Raw genomic sequence first — 24769 nt, 5'->3', positions numbered from 1 at the left:
ATTAGTTTAATATATAAGATGGAAAAAATCGACAGCCTAATTGTAAATGGTAAACAGAAACATGTTTAATTATAACCCTATTCCACTTTATTTTTATAAGATTAAACCAATGATTAAAAAGGCAAATACTCACTTTTGAAACCAAATTTCACGACAAAACTCACCCATGATCAAGTGAAAGCAATCACAAAACAGACAAGATCCAGTCAAATACTTTTATTGTCTTTAAAACAGGTAGCATTTCAGTTTGAGTTATTGGTTTTAACATAAAATTCTTCCCTTTCACTAGGGTTCTTGAATCTTTCCATCAAAAAATAAAACCTCCACAAATCTTTAAAGCCTTTTCCGGAAATAAAAGCCTTGTCTGGTGCAGCATACTTACAGCCAGCTGGTCATGCAAAAGTCTTAGTGTTAGTTTCATAAAGCCATCGAGGTTTGGAACTCTTTATGGGATGTATTTTATACATTCAGTTTAGAATTACAGACAGGTGTAAGGCAGCAAGTGTAACCTGCCGTAAAACCAATTCTAGAAAACTACTATTCAAACACAAAAGGTCAGGGCATATAGTTTTACTATGATCAACTTACAATGCACTAAAAAGCAGCAATAGCATAGTAGTAGTAGAAAGCAGACGAAGCTACTTCAGGAAGACAAAAATCACAATGCTACTTAATAGATGCCACTGCTTTACACAACCACGTCTCTAGTCATTAACCAATCTCTTTATCACCGTTGCAATTAGTATAGTAACAGGTACGGCGAGCTACTTTAATTCTTTAAAGACAATAAGGCAGTGAAATGTATTGACATGATGAAAATTTCTCAAACAAAATGAACATTTGTTGATTCAAATCAACATAAAAGCATGTAACACATAGCGTTCATAGGTTAGTCTCGAAAGCCCAACATAACAGACATAGTGAGCTCAAAAGGAAACTAAGTTAATACTCAAAATATGAGATATTGCCACGCAAAACACTGACCACAAACATACATGTCAATGATAACAACAACAGGAATACATCAGTAGTCCATGACAGCTGCATATTAACAGGTGGCTAGTAAAACCATCTTCATTCACAGTAGTTTCTCCAAACACTTGTATTGCAGAGGCACTAACAAAAAAATAATGACAACAACAACATCCACAAGATGGAATAATCTGTAATGTTGTGCGGCTGTTGGGTTATTGATCAAAATATTTTAGGTTCATCGGCTTTAAATTGCAACAGAAAGCTTAGTAGCTTTGGGAACAACTCTAAATCTCTTAAATCCTCAAAAGCTACTTGTACCATGTTTACAGACACAACGTGTCAGTGAGATATATTAAAGCACAATACGAACCTGGCTAATTAGATCTGTGTGGAAGTTTAACTGGCTTATTTGGTGATAAGACTCATACTCAACCCCATGTGATCATGATATATGTAGTGTTTCAGTGTAAGTAACAAGTTTCATGTCCAGTTCAACAGTCAACAACAAGACATTGTGAGATGGGATGCGGTGCCAATATATGGAAGCACAAATCACATTTCGACATGTATAGTAATAAAATGTACAGGAATTTCATGGAATAATTCTTACTCACAATTTGACTTATAAAACAACTTTAAAAATATTGCAAAATAAAAATATAGGCAGAATTAAAAACTGTATGTAGTTATACTCACTCATAACCTCTCATAGCTTAAATCAGTTTACTGACTCACTGCTACTGAGAAGTGTTGACCTCATTAAAAGTGCAGCATTGACCCAAGTCGTTCAACAGTAATGGAATCAAAACAATGCAGCTTTCTGCTTCCATCTTTGTTCAGCACCAACAAAAATAGTTTCAGCTACCACCCTCATTAAATCCTATATTCACAAAGTTATGTTCCTGTTGAAATGTGAGTCTTGAAATAGCTTTCAATTTTCAGTTTTCGACCAGTTAATGTTTATGACCTATGAGCGTCAATCACTGCTTAACTTCCCATTTTCCAAAAACTGTGAAGCTACCTACCATCAGCAGCAATGTAACCAGTAGGCAGAGGTAAATGGTTCTAAATAAATCTGTGAATCCATTGATGAATCCAAGTATTGAATGAGTAAAAACTTGAAGGATCTTAGACACCTAGGGTTCCTGCTTCCACGGTGCTGTCATTTTATGGAATTCATGATTTAGATTTGGCTTGATGGGGTGACTAGTAACAGAAGCTCAGCTATTTTTTTCAACCCCCACAGCCTTGCAGCTTATAGAGAGAAATGACCTCATGGTTTAGTAGACGAGATGAGATTGGTGAACCAGGAGGCTGCTGACGACGTTTGGTGTCGTTTCTCATCTGCATGTTCCTCAGATTCGCCGTCATGAAGGAGGAACTGAGTGGACGCCACGGACGTGGGCGATCCCAGACATGGTGCTGCATCCCGGTTCTCAGCAGCTTCCCCTGGAGAGTCCAGACTCCAGTTCACTTGAGGTTTGTAACCAGAAGGGCCGTCAGCTTCCAACTCCATGGCAGAAGCATCTGGAGCTTGACTGAAGTCTTCACTTTGAAGCTGGGGATGCATCTGAGGACGGTAGCCTCCGTCTGCATCCCCGCCTCCCACTGGCAGGTCTCCCTGCGTGCGCAGGCCCTCAGTGGAGTCTTGCGGATCAAGTGGGAAGACCAGTGAGGATCCTGTGGTCTGGATCCCAGTATAAGTCACATCTGTGCTCGCGGAATCCAAAGAAGATGCAGAGGATTCCGAAGAATCTGGGTAACGGGGCCTTATGGGGCGTTCGTCTACCACTTGGTTGTAATAACGTAAAGACGTGGCCTCATCCGTGTCATCAGGCACTTCGTCTTCCTCGTCCTCTTCAGGAATGACAACAAGGACTTCTTTACTTGAATCCCATTCGGGCTTGTGAACCACATGGACTAAACTGTGAGGTGAGGGCTTCACATCCAAAGGTCCCTGCTTGAATGCAAACACAGAAAGAAAAGTGAAGCGGAAAACATTTGCACCAAAAACGATTCAGACGGAAGAAGAATGATGTGAATTACCTGTGTGCTGGACCAGTCTCCGGGCAGCTTGGGCTCTGGAATGTCGGGGTAAAACGTTTTCTTCACCCTGTATCAAGGCAATACATGTTCACATTACATTAGCAGGCACGTACAGTACAAATGATCAACAAAAGCATACTGACTAACCATTTTCGTTTCTTGTAACATATCAATGTGATGACTGCCAGGAACAGAGCAGTGGTTCCCAGGGAGGCCAAGATCTCCAGAATCAGCCAATCAGCTTCGGAGGAAGAAGCGCAAAAAAATGACTCTTTAAGTCTTGATGAATGTGTATATCCAGAATGCCAGAGTACAAAGACCTAGATTTCAATTCACAGGAAAAGGTACTGTTCACGTACTGTATGACGTCGGTGAAATGGAGCTAGTGGCTCCCGAGTCTTCGCCTGCTGCAGTGTAGGCCTTGACGGTAAATTTATAGGATCCCAGGGACAAACCCTTCACGGTGTACTTCCTGATATCAGCGTTCGGAATGTTGGCTAGAAGGAAAACAAGAAGCATCAATGCAAAGACCAGCATTTTAACAAGCAGTGTGAATGCATTTGCAGCGAGTTGTTTCACATGCTTTGACATTTAAAGATCTGTTTTTGTGATCTCCAACCAACCTTTTTACTGAGACAGTTAAGCATGCAACTTATACACATTTGTAAACAATCAGGCATGTCTAGGACCCACTGGAAACACTGGAGAGTGGATGGAAAAAAGATTTACCAAGCAGTTCCAGTTGGGGGCCATCACTGATATAAACATTGTAACCAAGGAGGTAGCCTCTTCTGTTTACCACGGGAATCTGCCCCCAGGTCAGGATGATATCAGAGTCCTGCTGAGTGGTGACCAACTGGGGTACGGGGCTAGAGGGGGCTACAGAAAGCACAGTTGAGATGTCATGAATTGAATTAGTCATTGAAATAGGCACTGCTTGAAATGTCAGCAGCTCTTTCCTCACCTAGTTCTTGAGAGTATCCCTGCCAGCGCTGCAACATCTCTGAGGAGCAGCTGTACAGGGCAATGTTGTACTTCACACCTGGCTGAAAGTTTGCTAATGGGGAAGAAAGAGATTCGTCCATTAGCATTACAGTAAAAACGGGTTTGACTACAGCAGGAAATAAACATCCTACATTATAGATTGTCAAGTTTTTTATATATATATAAAGTAGATAGATAGATAGAGATATAGATAGATAGATATATAGATCGATAGAGATATAGATATAGATAGATAGAGATATAGATAGATAGATAGATAGATAGAGGGCTTAAGGACTGAAGTGCTCACAGAGATGCATTCCTCAGTAATCTCACTCTCCACTGCATATAGACCAGGACAACATGACTGCGGTTAAATGGATCTATTGCCTTAGCCAGGTTTCTCTCTGCACGGATGCATTGCTTCACCAGGCCAGGTACATAGAGGTATGGTCAAACACGCTTTTTTGGAATGCAGAAATGTGGTAGAAATGAAACACAATGAAACGGTTAGTTTTTTTAGTTTGAGTATTTAATCTACACCACTACCTACTGTACTTGTACTATAGTGACGGTGTAAAATAATTGTGGACTGAAATTAGACAAAAATAGCCTGACTAAAATTAAACATAAATGCTTTTTGTCGACTAAAACTGGACAAGCTTAAAAGTAAGACGTGACCATAATCAATAAAAACTAAAAGTGACAGCTTGAGGCAAAGACTAAACTTAAAACAGGACACCAAAACAACATCCTTCCCATGACTTGACCGGCTGGATTACCATGAACAATAATTAACAATAATTCATAATTAACAATAAACATTTTTTAAAGCCATATTTTTTATCCATTACAAAGGTATGAGTCATGTTACCTGATACCAGAGAAACATTAGTTGTCCCAGTGGTCACCTTCATCCACTCCAGTGGGCAGTCCAGCTGGCAGAGTGAGTCGTACCACTCGACTACATAACCACAGCTGCTGTTAGTGTCATTCAACCAGAGTAGGGGAAATCCTCCGTCCATGTAAACTGCCTTGGATACAGTCATGAGTTTGCGATCTGTAAAAGAATCAAGAACATGAAGAACAGTCCAACTACTAAGGCTATATGTGTTAGTTCCACATACCTGCAACCTGCAGCGGTATAACCACACGAGCAGGTGGTGACTCTCCAGCAATATTTTTAGCAACTACATTTGCAATGACCTTGCTGCAGTTAAACTCCGTCAAGCTCACACGGACAGAAGTTTTTGTTGGGGGGATTTCAAGATACTGGGACTGCTGCTCTGGGCTCCAGAGGGTCACGTCATAACCAGTAATCTGACCACGACTGTCTTGATCAGAGGTTGGCTAAAAGAAATCACAAAGACGCATGAGAACATAAATACTAGAAAAATAAACGCTGATCGATGATGTAATATTCAATCTGCTTATGTCCAACTGATCCGACACTTTGTTCACCGAGCCAGTCATGTTTCCAAAACACTTGGCACAGGTGTTTAATGTGTAAATGTGAAACAGAATAAATATATCACCTTCCACATGATCGTCCCTGAGCCATCAGTGTTGACATACTGCCATGCATCAGGAGCCACTGGAGCTAAGACAGAAAAACAGATGAGTTCATTCACTGAAAAACTCAAACCTCAAATGTGCATTTAGAAAAACACAGAACTACCATTCATTTCACTCAGACCCTTTCTAGTTACAGGTAATTGTGTTAATATTAAAGAGATGCTGGGTGAAGGTAAAAGCATGACCAGCATGAGAAGAATTACCATCAGGTTGTGTTTTGAAAGAATACGGCTGGCTCCAGTTTCCCCATTTCCAAAAGTTCTTCTGGGCTCCACAGCGCACTTGGACCACATACGTTTTATCTGGATACAAGTTGGGGAGAAATGCAGACTGCAGGCCAACGCCACTAAAGGTTTGCTGCCAAAAAAAGAAGAATTCATGATTGTTTTTTAGAATCATGGGTGTAAAATTAAAAAGTCCAACTTGTTTTTGCCTAGAAGCATCAGGTTCATTGACACATGACTCACCATTGACTTGTTCAGCTGCACTTGGCAAACAAGAGCTAAAGTCAGGTAGGTGCTGTGCTCCCAACCCCACAACACAGTTGCATTCCAAGATTTGTTGATGGAGGTCAGCGAAATGGGAGCAACAGGATTTACTGAGGAGGGAAAGAAGCACACAAGTTTAAATCAATTGCTGTCATTTCAATTCTGTGGAATCAACAAAAATGATTTTAATGGCTAAAACAGGAAAGCATTCAAAGAGAAAGAAAGAAAAAGAAAAAATGATACATTTTGTCATTTTGGTGATAATAATTATCACACTAAATATATTTTCATTATATCTCATGTGTTGGACACACTAGAGTCTTGAAACTTGTCAAGTTTGTCTCCAACATCATCATTTATTTATGTTTAAATACAATAGTTAACCAAGTGTACAGATGAGTCTGTCTGCTATCCCCAATGTATCTCATGTCACTTGACAGTTTAACTATAGACCCATCATTAGTCATATTCTATTTTCAAAATCATTATACAAACTGTACCCGTCTTTTGTCTTTTCACAATTCTCTCTCCTAAAACGGTTGTTTTGTCATTGGCATACTAGAAGATTTCACTTTCACTTTGACTGAATCAGAATTTGTTGATGGTCCCTAACTGATCCCGGTTGTAGCATTTGCATTGCCTGTGAGAGTAAAACAAACACTGATCAAGAGACTCAGAGTTAACCATTGCCATTATCAAAGTTTCCTGTCTTAAAAATAAATTGAAAACTATGATGGTGAACCAAAGTCCACAAACTCTCCACAACTGTCACACGCTGTTTTGGCTGGAGAGCATGTTGCGCTGTCATATTCATGTATGCAAGTCCAGCGGTGTGCTGTGTGCTTATCGAATTTATCGTGAGATGCAAAATTCTCTTCGTGTGGATTGTTTTTGGCGGTATATCACAGTCGATAAGTTACCGCCCATCCCTGGTACAGATCAAGCGGGGCTCATTTTTTGACATTCACTCAATCAAGATCAAATCAATCAAGAGTCCCTTACTTCGGCTGCTGATTTCAGCAGAGTCTGTCAACACAGACTTGCCGAGAGGATTGACTGCTTCCAAAGTCCAGTTACCCTCCCAGTTATCCAGGGTACAGATTCTCAGCTTTGCTTGATGACTGGAACTGTTGCACAATCTGTAAACAAACCAAAACAATGTTAAGTTAAATAGAAGGTTCAGTGGAAATGTGCAAATCAAGGCTGTTTAGATGAGTAAATATTGGCCCACGTAGAGAGCGTTCCTGTAAAACAGTTGGCAGACAGCCAGACCACCACCACCACTTAGACGGTCACTCAGTGGCAGAGAAGGGCTATTTTCCTAAGTGGATTACACTTTTTGTTGTTTTCCGTTGCCAGTATAGGTGGGGCATTGAGAGTTTAGCACATAAACTAAACTTTCAATGTTTAGTATATGTGCTAGGCCATTCAGTGTACGGCTCTACTGGACAAGTCAAACCAAAAGTAAAACAAAAGCTTATTTTGTGAACAAAAAAACATCAGTTCAATATTGTCTTCTGCTACCAATCTTAAACCATCAGATGTGTTTAAAGGGGTCTTACATTGTTTATAGCTGTTCTGTACTTGATATAAATCTGATAAATATTCCGAGTCGCTGAGCATGGCACATTTTTGACTATAAATTGAAGATGGCTTGATCATTGGAAAACAGAATGAGCTTTGCAGTTCTAAACTAATCATATTTGATTAATCTGTGAGAACTTCTTTTGCACGTCATACCTTTTGTTCAAGGTGTAGTTTGTCCTGCGTCTTCCGTACAAGTGCGTGTCTCTTCCAACATTCCACTGGCAAACTACAGAGATCAAGTCACGCGTCTCGCACACCAAGTCACTGGGTTGAGGTGGATCTACATTAGAAAGTCAACATGGGGTCAGTTAAACACCAAAGGGGGTTAAAATCAAGCTGTGTCTCACAATCAAATCCAGCTTACATCCAACAAAAATGACAGCTCCCGTAATTTTCGACTTCAATTTGTCATTACAGACAACGTTAGTTCCTGTTCTGGCCGATGCTCTTTGGAGAAATGCAGTTGAGGCGTAACTACGTCTACTCAGGCGAGAGGTGTTCATAACCATGTTGCCGTAACGGAGGGATCCAAATTCTTTTCCTTCTTCCACAATGCAGCAAAAGGTGGTATTGATCCCAACAGGTACAATTCTGTCCTGGGGGAACATCTGGAACCTGTCATTACTGGGCAGGTCCATACCTGAATTAGAAAAATAACATTAAAAAAACATGTCAACCCAGCATACAGTATATATGCCATCAAGGTAAAACAATTTGTCATCAAATCTAATTCACAAATAAGAGGTTTTGTTTTCTGTTGCTGTAAATGATCATCCTCAGGTTAAGGGGAACTCTCTGTAGTAGGGCTGAACAATATATTGTTATCGAATCTATCGAGATAACCGTCATGCAATATCGAGATGTGAACTTTTGTCCATATGGTTCAGCCCAACTGTGAAAGGTACCGCTGCCCCCCCTTTCATTTGGGAGAGGGGTTGATATTGGCATCTTTTCAGCAGTGATTTAAGAACATTACTGATCCAGATGTTCAAACTGAAATGGCAATATTTACTCAGTGAATACTACTATAGGAAACTGTGCAACAAAACATCCTTCCTGACCTCGAAGAATCTGAGTGTTGCTCCATTCACTTGTCCTTGCACCATCTCGAGAGCATATTCGGACAGACAGAGAGGTGCATTCCAAAGGCTCAAGTGAGGTCCAGTTCCACATGTGTCGTCCAGTCACTGAGTCCGCGGAAGAAGACACTGTCTCCTACAAAAACAAAATAAGTTTTCTTCCAGAGACAGGGGAGCATCTTGAATTCAAAGATTTATTTTATTTTCAACAGACACACCCTTATACTGTTGTCCAGGACAAGCACTATATGTGGAGTTTACAATCACAAATCCAAACTCACAACTTTTCTCATCTTAGGAGACATATTTTAGGATAACTTCTTAAGTGTTCTTGGTAACACATTACCATTTTCACAACACATTCAGTGATGCATGTACAGTACACTTGACTTTCTATCACAAGGTGTGAAATAAATAATGGACAAAAGTGGCCATTATTAAAAGTGACTAAGGTGAATTGGAAAACTTACATGGAAAACCGTTTCATTGAGTTCAGTCCGAAGTATCATGATGTCAAAGGCGGAGGCTCCAGTCCCCACCCAGGATATCGATAGCTGTTGCGTGTACATGTTAGGTGAAAGGCTCACTTGCTCTGGAACAGTCAAAACTGCTTGAAAAAAATAAACACACATGGCAACATATTAAATTAACATGTGTAGTTCAGATATAACATCCAGCTTCATTTTTTTCTCTTGATCAATAGGTACATTAACTTAGCATAAATCAAAATGACAAAATATAATTATAAAACAACTAAATATCATCTTATGACAAGTTTATAGACTGCATATGTCTTTCTTTGATGTATACTATAACGCTCGTCGGTAAGTGTGGCCATTGCAGTGCACAAAACTATATTGTCCCCATGTCTTTTAAGCACATCATATTTTGCAAAGATTACGTTTTCATTTGTAGCTTGTACCTTAGAAGGAATTGTTGGTACTTACCATCTTTGGCATGAGCTCGCAACACAAAGAAGCCCACAAGGAAACAGATGAGCCGCCCTGGGCTATAGCTCAGCCTTAAGGGAAGCATACTGGATACTGGTTGAATTTCTTTCCACTGCGGCAAAAACGTTCTCTACAGTAAAACCATAGCAGTCATCAGCAGATGGATGTCAGCCTGAAGAGAAAACACAACAATGCAAAGACATTTTAATACATTCTTGAAGAACAAAACTAGATAAAAGGCAAGTGACTTTGAGTTTGACAGTAATCCAATCCACCAAGAACAAAATTGAAGTGGCCCTGAAAACAGCTTGGCACAACTCAAGTCTCATTGAGTGGCCACGTGTGGCAGAACAAAGGAAGGGAAATTATTAAGTTAATGGTGCAGCACATCATCATCTAGGTCAAGATTGCGACCATTTAAAAATACACCAAAAAGTGGGATTAAGTTAAAAAAAAAAAAGAAACTTGGATAACATGCTTTTACTAATACTATATGCTATGATTACAGTTAATACAGTTAGTAGCTTGTGATTGAAACACTCTGTGACTGGGAGGATTTCTTCTAACAGAAACAGAAACCAGTGTATGAGAAAAAAGCACACCAACAATGATGCTAACTGAAATACCAGTTAAAAACACCCAGGGCTAGGGCTTGGACATTTACATGTGCGGTTATTAAGTCAACACGGATCACACTGACACAAAAGATTTTGCAATATTGCAACAACACTTTACAATGATAAGCCAGCAGGCATCTACTTGTTATTATTGAGCGCGAGAACAAGCAGTTTGTCTGGTTTCTCCAGGGACAAGCGGAGACAAGCGAATGAGATGGCAAAATACAATAATGCCAGTCCTGCACTCCCAAATCCATTAGCTCAACCGTCTTCTAAGGTTTGCCGTTTTAACATGTCATCAAACGGTTTAACAGAACTTGGTACACTGTGTATACAAATGTAAAATTGTGTGAATAAATTGGTTGTCAGGACAAAATGATCTGTACACATTTAGAAACTTTTTTCTTGGGTCGATGGTTTTCCTGCTTTGCATGTCAATTACATTTCAAACCCTGCCAGGTTCACAAAGACCTCTAGTGTTTCTGACCTCAAAAATCATCACCTCCTGGCAAAATTTAGAGCCATAGCTTAATGCAAATACAGCTGTCCGGTGCAAACGTTTCCACATGCGTGTGTTACCGTATGTGGGTGTGCCACCAGTTAAAACAGTACTTCTATGGACCAGAAACCCTATATTTTAGACTAGAATGTTTTTCATACATACTTGGCCCATTATGCCCTTGTACTAAAAAAAGAGACTCTAAATCTGAGCCAGAAAAAAAAAGACTGCAGCTTCTGGGAAACCGATGATGCACAACAGATTCAGATCAATACTCCTCTGCTGAGCTCTGCTTTCTGTCCACAAGCCTCCAATAATAGTGCCAAGAAACAACTGTCCATTTAAAGGCAAATTTGGATCCACCTGGTTCTAACGCTTGAGTTCAACAGTACACAATCGACCACCTTATCTCTACTACTGACCTACAGAATCAAATCATTCTCACTCCTAAGGCTTTGCATGTCGTTTTCTGCAGGTAACCCTGATATTGTACATTCCATGTGGATCTTTTGCGCTGGTTCACCACTTGTGGATGAAGAGTCTCAGGTTTAAATGAAAATGGGTCAGTGTGCCTCCAAGCATTTCACAGTTATCAAATATTTACAAGTCATCTGTTCCTGGGACAGCTACTTGTCTCTGGGACGAATATACCATGATTCTAGCTGCTCGTTGAATTAACACTCCATTGTATCTTAAAACACCTGACCCAATTTATCAACAGGGGTCAGATAAAATTTTGAGAGAAGATAAATTGGTGCACCCATAAAAAAAAGGTTCTATAGTTATAGGAAGTTATATAGCTGTTCATAAGAGGGCGACGTTTGACAAACAAGTGGGTGAATTAAAAGTGCAGTGGGCTATAATGTCTTGCATTATTTTGAAAGAAGAGGACAATCTCATGTTTGAAATGCACACAATGGTCTAGGCTTGTGCATCCTGGCTAAAAGAAAACGGGTACACGGTAGAGCTGGATGATAAATGGTTCACAATTAATTATAGTGGAAAATATTAGATGGACCTTGACCATCACTTGTTGCTCACCCTCATACTCCCTATTGCAGTGGTTCTTAACCTTGTTGGAGGCACCGAACCCCACCACTTTCATATGCTCATTCACCGAACCCTTCTTTAGGAAAAATAAAATATGATACACTAACTGCAGACTAGACTGAGGGGTGGACCTCTGCGGCGGAGGCTCCACCGAACCCCTGAGACCGACTCACCGAACCCCTAGGGTTCGATCGAACCCAGGTTAAGAATCACTGCCCTATTGTCACCAGAGGTTGCCGTGTTTGATAACGGTGAAGACAGTAGTGTGCCATTTCAAAATGTTGCACGTACATTCTGTTGTCATAGGTGAATGATGTTTTTTGTTTTTTTGTTTTTTTTCATTTGAAGAGATGGTTGCATGTTGGAACTCCTCAACTAAGTTCTCCTACAGTTTCAAAATAATCCTGAGGAATCCTTTCTTGCTATTCAGTCATCGCATCGTTCGCATCTTGGTTGGTTACAATCCGTTCCTGTAGAGGGGCGAAGGTCAACGCCACGGGGCATACGCCACCATTGAAAAAATCCCAGAGGAAACCTAGCTTGGACTAGTGGTTATGACAATTGAGGATTGCCACATCTGTTTGTAGCATAAGACACCAAGCATTCCAGCATGACGTCAGTTCCTGCAACCCAACCTCAGCGCGCTGGAAGGCTCTGGAGAAGTAGTAATCCCAGTTAAAAACAGTAACAACATGAGCAACAAAGTGGATGCAAGCAAAGATGATGCCAGCCAGTCTTCAGATATTGTGTTGGAGAAAGGCAAGTTTGCACCACTAGTAGCGGCGGTTTGGTGTCCAGATAACGATCACCATGCTTGGTTTAATGACGATAATATTTTTATAAATTCTAGTTTCTATATTTGTCATTGCAAATCCTTAAACACTTAATGCATTTTAAAAGCAATTGTTAAAATAAATCAAACATTATAAAGTATACATCACTCAGTTCTAAAAAACAAAAGTGGAGCACAAAAGGGTGTGTGCTACAATTATTTGACCCATGATCGCAATGCCCCTGTAATTCACCAAATTATAGGCATTTCAACAATGATGAAACCATCACCTGTTTGACTACTTCACAGCTAGCATGATTTCAACAGGTAAAAATTTGTTTGACCATTTGGCTACCTGGATAAGACACGATTAAGTTCAGAAGCAGACTTGAAGAAAGACCAGCTACATATACGGGAGAAGTATTTTTACATGACACAGACTCTAAAATAGAGCCGTCAGAACCCACAAAGATAAAAATAAATCTGCTGAACATTTCCCAACCAAAAGGAGGAGCGAATCGACATCTATTTATCGCTTTCCAAGTAGTACTTCTTAGGAGTGGTTGAACAATTTATAAGAGCAACCACATCTGAAATGGACTTTCAGTAACATTCCTAAAAGAATAGATAAGGCGGGCACGGGGGGAGCTTTTTCAGGGGTAACTTGAATGTTTGTTCAAAGCCTACGCTCATCCACTGTCATTATGCTTCCATGAGATGACCACAGCAGGAAATAGCCACATCGTGCCAGAAAGTAAATCGTGGAACAACAGATGACTGAAATATGATACCAAATGACTAGTACTTATTTTAGACCCTTCAACAGGACGATGGGTGGACTCTAATGAGAGAGCTGCATCTGAAAAAACCCAAGACTGAGTGAAATGTCAGTGACCTGACCTCATGAGAGCCAGAACATTCAGTTCAGTGTGCGAGTCAGAAACACTTGGCCGACAACCAAACAGCGTTTCCTTCCTTCCCTTTCGCTGTATTTCTTCATGAATGCAAAACTCTGTATGGAAACTAAGTGGATGATTCACTTGAAAACTTACAAGTATCTTGAATAAACTCTCTCTGAGGGTCGGAAGCACGCTCACATCCTCATACACAAATAGACACACACAGTGTTGACACTCCTGGACACAATGTTAAGTGATTAATCTCCAAGACAACACACCACAACCGTGGTCCTGCCAGGGGCTTGGATACATGACTAAGCAGGATTCACTAGGTGACTTAATCGGAAACAACCTTTTGGTGACCTGAACTGAACAACAGGCTCCTGATGAAAATAAGTGTGAGCTATTTCAGAACAGACATCAATACAGTCAGCCACTAGTTAACAAGACCCTGGGTGGAAGTCGATTTACTTGGCAGAAAGAATGACATTACTATAGATTACATGTATTAGATTAGATTAGATGGCCTTTAATAGTCCCACAGTGGGGAAATGAGTCACAATGTCAGCGTTCCTTCATCGTCAGATGGGCAGAACACTGCGTTTCAAGATGGACCATAAAGAAGGACCAAGAAAGTACTGACTGAATGCACAATGCATGGAGACACCACAGCACTGGGAAAAAATCCTAGGGAGTACCCTGAAGTGGAACTGGGACAAACTTTCAGTAGCTCACGGGATAGTACAAATTGTATTTGTCATTTCCGCCAACCAGATCTCAATCTTCCATTGGCATTCTACGTGTCCTCCACCGCAGGAGACACTGCAGTGATTGAAGAGGCAGCAGTAAGCACGTTCTCCGCATTGCTGGTATCTGTGCCAATAATTTAGGAAGAACACTTATGTTGCTCCAGAATAAAATGGTTCTTCTTCCGGTTGGTTCACAGTGCAAAATCATTCCTAGAACCAAAAAGTGGAAATGTACTGTCTTTTGATGACCATTTTCTGAAAGAAGAAATGTTTCTCATTTTATCATATACTGCTGGTAATCTGAACCAAGACATCCTTTTTGTTTTGTTTGCATCAGGTTACCCCACCACTCCGGGTTCAATCCGCAGCATCAGGCACTGAGCAGGTATGCATGTGTTTCCAAGAGGTTTTTAAAAATAAAGCGCTCATGAAAAGTGTATTCACAGTGAAAAGATATTCATATTCAAGTCATACATGAGATATCTACGTCTGAGTTGAAATCAGCCCTACTTCAAGGTAAAGGTCATAAAATGTAAAGGGGTCAGATGTCTTTTTTGACCCTGCCTCTGAGAAGATTAAGAGTCAAGAATTGTTTAGATCCAGAATCATTCTAACTCAAACGATGCCACACCTGAGTGAATACTTGACCACAAACTTCTAAATAATTAAGTGCAGCAAGAAGATGGAGGTACAGAGGGGAGTATTTATGGACTTTCAGTAAACGTAATTGTCATGCCTTATAGTTTTGTCTTTCATTCCACTGTTTTGTTTAAATGTTTGATCTGATTTTCTTGTCAACATGTGTTTCTAAGCATTCACTTGTGAACACCTGGGCACAAATTAAGCATGAACTATGGTGATAATATCACATATGATTGATTGCTAGCGCGGATTTTAAACAAAATTCTTAAATAATAAATGCAAAAAAATTCCGGCCTCAGTGACAAACAAATATTTATACGCATAAAAGCGAAATGATTTCCGAATAAGCATCGTAAAACATAGACAATGTAGATGAAAACACTTTATTATAAATTGCTTAACCAGTATTGACTGGAGAAAATATCTAGTGTTAATAACAGTAGACGATGCTAGCGTCCAGTGACATTTCAGTGCGCACACGCACACAGGAAAACAGCTAGCTATTAGCCTCCATCAACACCCAAAAGTCCGCTTTTAATACAAAATAAAGCGTTAGACGAACCTTACCTTCGATGTACGATGATCGTGTCTTTAACGGGACCTCAGTGAACAGTGAAGTGTCAGGACGGTGAGGAGAAACAGTCGTGCGCGGCTCTGTGAGGTCGTGTTTGTGCTAGTTTACCATTCCCAGTGGATTGACGCGGAGGGCCGGGATTACTGGAATCACAGAGCGAGGAGCGTTGAGTGGCACGTTCCCCGACCAATCACATTTGAGGAGCACTGCGCCAGACGGGCGTCGTCGCGTGTCGTCAATGTAAATTATTACAGAAGCGGTTTAAAAACAGACACGGTATTGCACATGTTCAGTGAAATAGACGCGTTTGGGAAAAGGTATAATTTGATTTACTTCTCTTAAGACTGAACTTAAATTATTAAATTTAAATTTAAATTATTAAATTATTTCAGCATGCAGACTGAATGGTTGTTTATCTTCCAGAACCACCGGCTGCCTGTCCAGGGTGTCCCCCTCCTTTCAGGGAAAGCAGACATTCAAATAAACTTCAAATCCAACTTAAAGCAACTAGGCGTTTGGAGTGAAGCTGTGTCATTTCAATTTGGGGTTGTCTCCCTGTGTTTGGCACTCCGTTTTCCTCCCACAGTCTGAGGTTAATTGATGATGTATAATGCGCCATGTGATGGACATCTGAGTCTTGCACCGGGTAGATGGGCTTCAATGAATAATTGAATTGTGGCTGTTGAGTTGTTGACTTGCTCAACAACCGACCGCACTTTGCTCCCACAAACTGCCTTTACTGATGCCACTTGGTCGATACACCATTAGATTGCATGATATTGTTTTGTTAGTTTAATTAAATGTAGAAAAAAAAGTACAATACAACGTATGCAAACACAGAAAATCTCTCAAAACTCAAATATTTAATTAAATGTAATTAACTGTTCCTGTTCCATTCATGACTTTTCAAGACATTTTTCTGACAGACAGACTTTATAAACAAAACCTGTCAGCCTGATATACATATTAAAGAGCTAGCTTAAATGTAAATAAACCAAATCTGAAAGAAAAAGTAGTTGTAATGGGAAGACAGGACACTGAGAGAATATAAAAATAATTGTATGGATTGGTGAAAAGGTCAGGGAGGGGAGCAAGGGTGTTCAACAACGGTACAACGGTGTATAAGTTGGGATTGTAGGGAGCACGTGATATTGTTGTGGGTACCAGTGCTTGTTGTGAGGTTGAGGGAATTATTATTATTATTGGCATCAATATTGAGATGAGTTGTGGTATTTTATGAGCAGGTGTAACAGAGGAGTTCAAGGTGGAGGTGGGACTGCGCCATGGCTTCTTGTTTGCCATGGTGATGGACAGGTTGACAGATGAGGTTAGACAAGGAGCCCCTTGGATGATGATGTTTGCAGATGACATTGTGATCTGTGGTGAGAGCAGGGAGCAAGTGGAAGATAAGCTAGAGAGGTGGAGGTCTGCCTTAGAAAGGTTAGGAATGAAGGCCACAGTAAGACAGAATACATGTGTGTGAATGAGAGGGACGCGAGTGGACAGGTGAAGTTACAGGATGCAGAGATAAAAAAGGTGGGGGGTTTTAACTACGTCAGATCAACTGTGCAGGGCGATGGAGAGTGTGAGGAAGAGGTTAAGAAGCGGGTGCAGGCAGGATGGAATCATTGGAGAAAAGTGTCAGGTGTGATGTGTGACAAAAGGGTGTCGGCAAGGATGAAAGGGAAGGTGTACAAAACAGTGGTCAGGCCAGCAATGTTGTATGGTTTGGAAACAGAGGCACTGAGGGAAAGACAGGAGGCAGAGCTGGAGGTAGCAGAGATGAAGATGCCGAGCTTCTCTCTGGGAGTGAGCAGGATGGATAGGATCAGGAAGCAGTACATCAGTGGGACAGCACATGTCAGGTGTTTAGGAGACAAAGTCAGAGGGGCTAGATGGAGATGGTTTGGACATGTACAGAGGAGAGAGAGCCAGTACATTGGTAGATGAAGATGTTGAGGTTGGAACTGCCAGGCAGAAGGTGGAGAGGAAGGTCAAAGAGGAGATTTATGGAGGTGGTGAAGGAGGACATGAGGTTTGTAGGTTTGAGAGAAGAGGACAGGGTGAGATGGGGGAAAATGATCCGCTGAAAGAAAAAGAAAGGAAGGTTAACCCTGACCAAGTTTCAAGATGCAGGAGGAAGAATTAACCAGTTGGGGGCAGCAATGCGCACAACTGTCCTTTTGGGCGACCGAAAAGAAAAAGAAGAAGAAGAAACGAAACAACAAATCAGAAGACCTTTCGGCGGTGCATTAGCGCCACTTTTAAGATTTTCTTCGTCAACAATCATTTGTTTACTCGGTTGTAACACTCTTTCAATCCTAACTCCACTCTGAATACTGAACATTGGTCTGAGGAGTCAGGTTGGTTGGTTGCACTCTCTTGTTCTTTTATCCTCAGTGATAGATATTGGTTGTTAGCGACTAAGAAACACGGGATCTCTCAACAACAAACACCGCATTCTTTTTGCTATTCATTGTTGAATATTACTGCATGATACAGTCATCAGTAAAGTGTCAGCATGATGCAGCACGATGTTCTGCCGTATGTGTACTTCTTGTCTCTATAGTGACAGAGTGCACGTTACTGAAACCGTATTGTAAACAAACAGCAAAGTCGGCCGAGAGCCCAAAACACTTCATGTCTTCATGACATCATGTCTTAAAAAAATAATAATTGCAAGCCTTTTTTTTCCAGGCATGTTCCAAGATAACGCTCAGATTCGCCGGCGTGGTTCCCAAGACTTCTCAGCTTATTACGACTTCATTTGTGCCAGAGAAGAATGCTATCCATTGCCTTCAGTCAAAATGAACCTTGACAGAGGGATGCTGGAGTTCAATGGTGACCGTGTCAAACTGTCAGACTGGCCGCCCATCCTTGACTCCATCTCCATTAACAAACATCTGCATCATATTGCAATAAGTAGCACAAACCCGTCTAACTTTGGATCTGGAGATACAGGTCAGAATCCCATTTTTAGATCACAGTACACAAAATTTCCCCATATATAGGTAATGACCTGAATTTCATTGCTGATTTTCAGATAGAAGATACCTGAAGCCTTCTGTCAAAAGACGGGTTCCTGCTATTCGCTCCAAAGACATGACGTACAGGTTATGCAAATCTCTTCATGACTGTTTGACAGTTTCTACCAGTCTGAAATCTCTACATCTTAATGGACTTCCTCTTCGGGAACAGGATCTAATTATGTTGACCAAGGTATGACTTAATTCGCACAATATTTAAAATGAGCACGTATATATTTACCTCGACCAAGTAGGAGGTAATGTTTTGCACGGCGTTGGTTCGTCTGTTTGTGTTATCAAAATAACTAAAAAGCTATGGCCAGATTTGTATGAAATTTTAGTAAGTATGTGAAATGGGACAAGGAACAAATGATTCAATTTTGAGAGTGACCTGGATCACTGTCTGGATCCTGTAATTTAAAAAAAAAGGATTCTTTCACATTGGGAGACTATGTTGGGCCCGACTGAAGCTGGAGGTTTGCGCTTTCTGTGTGCTTTGCTGGTTCATTACTGTTAATGACAGACATTCTATTAAATTGTCAGTCATATTAAAAAAAATGTGTATGGATACGTGCATTTTAATGTGAGTTTTTATATATCTCATTTCAATTTGAAGTAATCCTGTGAATGATTTTTTCAGGGTTTGGCCAAAAGTGCTTGCTTGGAGAAACTGTCCTTGGCTAACTGTCCAATCGGAGACGAGGGCTTAGAGGGTATATGCACAGATGCAAGCTAGACAGATGTTCATGGATTTGTGTTTCTGATCTATATTTTCTTTTTTTAGTCATTTGTCAGAGTGTTAAGTACTCGTCAAGCATCAGAAGTGTAGATTTCTCAGGATGTGGCCTCACCTGGAGAGGTGCTGAGCATATCGCGAACATCATAAAGGTGTGATATTCAGAGATTATTCGAGCGTCTTTTCTAGTGAAGCCAGTCATTACTTACTGTTGTAAGTAACTTCGTTCTCTCGCAGCACCAAGGGATGCGCAGACATGGCACAGCGTGGGCGCAATCCCTCAGATATAGACAGCCATATTTTGAAGGGATGCAAGGTCTTCGGCGTGTCACCCTGAATTGTAACACACTTATTGGGGATCGAGGTGCTGCTGCACTAGCCATGGAAGTTGCTGAGGACTTGTGGCTCAAAGGTTAGACCGCATTCGTGTATAATTAATGGTGCGTTTTTCAGTTTTACTCAGATGACACTTTGTTTTGCACAGCTTTGGACCTACAGAACTGTGGCCTTTCCAATGTCGGAGCGTCCCACTTGCTCCAAGCCTTAAAGACAAATTCAAACCTTTGTGTCTTGGATATACGTTGCAATCCTTTAGTTGGTAAGACACTTGAACCATTCAGCATCTATGAACTGACTTTGTTGTGTGTGATTCTTGCTCGGTGAAAGAATAACACTGCTTGGTTCTGTTGTAGACAAGTCCATAGTAAAAACTATTCTGGAGAAGGTTCTAATGAATGACCACAGTCAATCTTCAGAGGTGAGAGTCATAACAAATGATGTTAATAATTCACATATTTTGTATTGTTCTTACTGATTCTTTTTTATTGCAGTACGGCTGGATCAAACCGGCTGTCTCAGATAATGTAAAGGCTCAGGGCCCTAGAACTCGAGTGCAGCCGGTCTCAGTCCGAAGGAAAACTGTGAAGGCAGGTAATTGTGTCCTATGACAACTACACAAACAAACCTTTGAATGTGACATCATCCTTAATAAATACCTAACTACTCTCGTACAGCTCATAAGACGGAAAAGAGGTCAGCTGTTACTCAACATCAGATGTTTGATTCTCGCTGTAAGCACCTACCCTGGCGCACTGCTGCCCGTGCACACAGACAGAGGTACAATGAGCAAGTTTGGTGCCGTATGATCTCAATTTGGTTCTCAATGGCAAACACAGCACTGACAGTAAATCACTTGCAGAGGTATGTCATCTGGTGTCGCGGTGATGGACCACGTTTTGCAGGTAAAAACCATAATATTAACACGTGACATGAAAACCTCCTCCATCAATAAAACGGTGACATCTCCTTTGCCTGTTGCCAACAGGGTGTAGCCTCTGTGAAGTTGACTGTGGAGTCGGCCTCTGAAGAAGAGGATGACGATGAGGAAGAAGTAGTAGCTGTGCAGCGTGAGAAGGAATGTCTCGCTCAAAATCTTCCAAACAAAATTAGTCAAAGGAATTACGAGCTAATTCAGGTATTGCCAATACGTCGCTGACGTGCAGTTTTTCACACGTTAAAGGCTCATTTGCAACGTCTTTGTGTCTCTTTTATTGGCCTCTAGATGGAGCTAAGAGAATGCCGTCTGAAGTTGACGGAGGAACGCCGAGCGAGACTGGAGGCTGAATCACGTCTGAGAGAGGTCCAAACACACGCTCCAATTTGGTCTTTAATTTTGCCCTCAAATGGTTCACGATTATTAAATATCCTTTTACTCCTTATATACTCGCAGTGTGAGCTGGAAATTGCTCGACTTCGGGACAGCTTCTCCAAGTCAGGGGGAAATGCAGCAGGACCGACAAGCATCAGTGCTCTGGAAGATGAAGCCGTTTTGAAGAGTATAGAAAATTCCTTCAGCAAGTTCCATGCTTTTCTGGACCTCTTTAAGGATGCTGGGTACGTTGCGTGGGAAAAATAGGCCAGTACAACATGGTGGCTTTGCCAGTTTGAATCACAGACCCTTTTGTTTTTACTTGCATAACTGGTTCACTTTGACTCACATGGGACTCAGAAACTCACACATTTAGCATCCGCTTTGTGTTTGTGTACATCACAAGTAAAGGTTTAACCATCTTTGAATTCTGCGATTACAGTTGAGCTGTGGAATTTTGCTTTTGGTTATAAACTGGAAAATCTCAGTGGGAGTCAGGAAGATTCATATTTCATGCCAGGATGGCTTGACTTATACAACAGACTCTTTTTGTTACGTAATGTAATAACCTCTTTGCATCACCAGCTAAAGCACAAATCAACACCTTCAGTTGCCAGGCTGTCGTGGTGTAAATGCTGCTGCTGGAATAAATTAGGGGGTTGGTCCCTGCAGCTCTGGCTTAACTCGGGTATCTGGACTGTTTTCAGACAAAATGCTTAGAGAGTGTGTAATCGGTGGTTTAGGTCTGAACGGTCCCAAACAATCTTAAAAGATTTTAGCAGCTGAACTTATGGTTTTTAATGAATCCTCATTCACATATGTCACTACTCCTTTTGTCAGAACTTTCTAGTGTGCTTTTAGAATTCTAAAGACTTTTAGTTTGACTATAGATAACAGGGAAGGATAACATCTGGTCTAGATAGATAAAAACAATCAAAAGTTTATTTAAATGGGACCTGTGCTTTCTGGACTGATCACACGTTTGGTGGACCCGCTCCTGATCTTTCAGATTTGTGTGATTGTTGTGTTGACTTTGAGTTAGCTGATCCCCGAGTTACACACATAACTCACACAGAGGAGTGAGAAGTGGTGAGGGAAACTGCAAAGATTCATGGATGGGGATGGATTGTGTGCTCAAGTGAAGAGAGATAGAGGGAACGAGTACAACAGGATTTGAGTGAATTAAAGGAATGAGAATGAGAAAGAGGTGAGGGCAGCTCTTAATAGGATGAAGAGTGGAAGGCTGTTGGCCTAGGCAACTTCCCTATTGAGGGCTAGAAGTGTTCTGGAGAGTGAGCATTGCACTTTCTGTCCAGACTTCAATGATTTTGAAGGCTTGGTGATGAGTGGAGAGAAAGTGTTCTGGTGCTGTGAAGGTGTGGGAATGAGCAATTGAGTCCAGGCTGAGAGGGGTAGTCAGTGTCAGCGACCAGCAGCATCATGCCACATCACAGATCTATTGTTCACCCTGAGGATGCTGGTAAGGATGTACAGTGAAGGTCTGAGGGAGTTACACTGTGGCTTTGTGGATCTGGAGAACGCTTATGACAGAGTTCCGAGAGAGGAAGTGTGGTATTGTATGAGGAAGTCAGGAGCATGTGAGGGTTGTGCAGAACATGTATGAGGTCAGTGAGACAGTGGTGAGGTGTGCCATTGGATCACGTCAGGAATCTGCTCTCAGCGCCTTGTTTCCTGTTCAGGGTTCTCCAGAGCACTGCAGTGCCCTGCAAGTGAGATTTTTCCAGCATAGAGTTTAGTGTTGTTTTTGTCAATATGTAGTCAAGTCGTCATCGGTCGAGGACTCCCCCCCTCACTGGTCTCCCCTTAATCTCCAAATCGCAGCTTAGTAGAACCAAGACACAATACATGTGTTTAACTGCAGGAGAGACAGGAGGACCGGTGAAGTTCCAGGGAGAAGAGGGAGTGAAACGACAGGAGTTTGGGATGAGTCGTACAGTGATGGACTGAGATGAAAGGTGGTGTGGGGAGAGTGCTGGTGGCCTGGAGCAGATGGAGACGACAGCCTCCGGGCTGACTCTGGTCAGAGCGGCAGCATGGGTGAAAGGGAAGCACTATAGGACAGTACTGAGACCTGCCATGATGTATGGGTTACAGACACAACTCATGCAGATAGGTTTGATCAACTCCCTTTAGGACCATTCACCTTTATCGCTTGGGTCTATATGACTTTGACTTGCCAGAACAGATCTGTTTATTTGGTCCAAGATTATGAAATTTGGTACAGATGGCCAGTACCTGGCACACAGCTAGATTTGAACTTGAAAATGTCAGACTTCTTCTTGTGGTTTCGTATATTTAGATTGTGAATAGCTAGTTCGAAACATCGAACAACCATAGATGTGGAGAAATTAGAAAACGATAGACAGAACCCAATCAAATAAGTGATTCATTGCCTCGAATAAATCAAAATTTAAAATGATACAATCTCATTTGCAGCCTTGAGCAGCTCGTCAAGATGGCAGGAATCGACCAGTCAGACTTCAACCCCCTTGGAAAACCACAGCTGTCGTCGACATTTGGCTGTGCGTCCAATTTAAACAAAGACTCGACACTGGCTGGTAATGGAGCCGGCTCTCTCAATCACCTGGCAGACGGTGATTCATTTATGGTAAGAGTTTATTCCTCTGTGAGTCTTAACAACCAACTGTGCTAACAGCTAATGTTGCCGCTAAGTATTTAACTGTTTTAAGATGGTCATTTCTAATTTGTTGTTGAAATTTTGGGGGATTAGTTTAGTAACTTGGATTATTATTATATATTAAGATATTATTATATTATTATACTACAAGATTATTTTACTTACCATAAAGGGCTGCCTGTTTCTTTGTGGTTCAGGTTGGAAGAGTCATGCCTGCTCAGAGTCAAAGCCTTAATAAAGTCAGCAACCTTCACCAACCTTCATTGTCTGCAATGGAGTCTACAACCAAAGAGGGACCTCCAGAGACCACCTCCTTTGATCCGGTCCTTGTACCTGCTGTTGCATCTTTAGAGGAAGACCAGGGACCCGAGGAGTTCTTGATCCCGGACACCATGGATGACTCAGACTCTGAGAGAAGCAGCCACAGCCAAAGCTCTTCCAGAAATGTTTTACTCAGAAATGATTTCCAGACTCAACCTGTGCGGCAAATGAGCCACAGCAACTCCCACTACAGTGATTCTCATCACAGCAACTCCCACCAGAGTGATTCGTATTGTAGCAACTCCCATCGCAGCCACGGTCCCGTTGACAAATGCGCCAGCTACACCCCTCTGCGCCGATCATCCCACAGCAGTCGCTCCAATGGCCTGTTGTCTGGGAGGTCAAGTGTGAGCGACATATGTAGCAAAGCGGAGTCGGTAGCATCAGCAGGGTCAGGAACCATGAGATTTGGACGACTTGTCGCTGTCGGTCAGTCTGACTCGGATAGGTCTGATGGAAAAGCATCCCCTCTGGACTTCAGTGCTGTCAGATATTGAATATTTTCGTGAGTCATAGCACCTTGATGTGCCTCTTCATTTGCACCACGAATGTGAATGGGTTGACTTAGCTGTGGTCTAACGTTATCTGCCTTTCAACTTGATGTACCACTTCAAGGTAGCCTTGACCTTCAGTTTCATAATGGTTGGTCTTTTTTCTATGTACAGTGATCTCAGTAATGTCTTTAGAGCAATACAGCCTTTTTTTAATGAGACTGTGTGTTTTGTTACTTGGACACTGTGTGCTAATCAACATTCAACATTACATTTTCCATCCGGAGTTGCCTTAATCTCTCTGGTTGACCTTGTCAACTGTGAGTTTTAACCCTCAGATTTTCATCCTGGAACCATTAATATCTCAATGACCGCAAATAATCCTATCTGGAAATGATCGTT

General features: G+C 41.4%; 2 protein-coding genes across 4 annotated transcripts; one reads left to right on the top strand and one right to left on the bottom strand.

Moving 5' to 3' along the window:
- Positions 1-207: 207 nt before the first annotated feature.
- Positions 208-15644, bottom strand: lifra (LIF receptor subunit alpha a). 3 transcript variants are annotated; one of them, XM_053869955.1, is made up of 18 exons: positions 15480-15644; positions 9682-9856; positions 9205-9344; positions 8717-8870; positions 8020-8295; positions 7809-7935; positions 7071-7207; positions 6048-6178; positions 5784-5937; positions 5541-5605; positions 5133-5355; positions 4880-5065; positions 3986-4078; positions 3751-3900; positions 3381-3518; positions 3169-3262; positions 3022-3088; positions 208-2935 (listed from the first exon to the last, which is right to left on the bottom strand). In XM_053869955.1, the coding sequence occupies exons 2-18, from the start codon at positions 9767-9769 to the stop codon at positions 2249-2251; spliced, it is 2910 nt and encodes a 969-aa protein (XP_053725930.1). In that variant the 5' UTR covers positions 9770-9856; positions 15480-15644; the 3' UTR covers positions 208-2248. The 3 variants fall into 3 exon arrangements, with proteins under 3 accessions (XP_053725930.1, XP_053725931.1, XP_053725932.1); XM_053869956.1 differs by having other exon boundaries at positions 208-2932; XM_053869957.1 differs by having other exon boundaries at positions 9205-9341.
- A 2058-nt stretch (positions 15645-17702) lies between these two features.
- Positions 17703-24588, top strand: cep78 (centrosomal protein 78). Its single transcript, XM_053870483.1, has 16 exons — positions 17703-17849; positions 18184-18447; positions 18530-18705; positions 19153-19225; positions 19297-19400; positions 19486-19660; positions 19733-19846; positions 19941-20005; positions 20079-20178; positions 20262-20364; positions 20447-20489; positions 20573-20722; positions 20810-20887; positions 20978-21141; positions 23354-23525; positions 23753-24588. Exons 2-16 carry the CDS (start codon positions 18186-18188, stop codon positions 24371-24373), a joined length of 2400 nt encoding a protein of 799 aa, XP_053726458.1. The 5' UTR covers positions 17703-17849; positions 18184-18185; the 3' UTR covers positions 24374-24588.
- Positions 24589-24769: the final 181 nt, after the last annotated feature.

Source organism: Synchiropus splendidus, chromosome 7, assembly GCF_027744825.2.
Source record: "Synchiropus splendidus isolate RoL2022-P1 chromosome 7, RoL_Sspl_1.0, whole genome shotgun sequence".
NCBI lineage: Eukaryota > Metazoa > Chordata > Actinopteri > Syngnathiformes > Callionymidae > Synchiropus > Synchiropus splendidus.
The sequence above is the reverse complement of the archived record's forward strand: the minus strand, read 5'-3'. Positions and strand labels throughout refer to the sequence as shown.

Coding starts and splice junctions, on each gene's coding strand:
- lifra (XM_053869955.1), bottom strand. CDS start 9,769: ATGCTTCCCTTAAGGCTGAGCTATAGCCCAGGGCGGCTCATCTGTTTC. Junction 7,208..7,808: donor AACTACACCTTGAACAAAAG/GTATGACGTGCA, acceptor GTTTGTTTACAG/ATTGTGCAACAGTTCCAGTC. Junction 5,938..6,047: donor TGCAGCTGAACAAGTCAATG/GTGAGTCATGTG, acceptor TTTTTTTGGCAG/CAAACCTTTAGTGGCGTTGG.
- cep78 (XM_053870483.1), top strand. CDS start 18,186: ATGTTCCAAGATAACGCTCAGATTCGCCGGCGTGGTTCCCAAGACTTC. Junction 20,006..20,078: donor ACCACAGTCAATCTTCAGAG/GTGAGAGTCATA, acceptor TTTTTATTGCAG/TACGGCTGGATCAAACCGGC. Junction 20,723..20,809: donor GGAATTACGAGCTAATTCAG/GTATTGCCAATA, acceptor ATTGGCCTCTAG/ATGGAGCTAAGAGAATGCCG.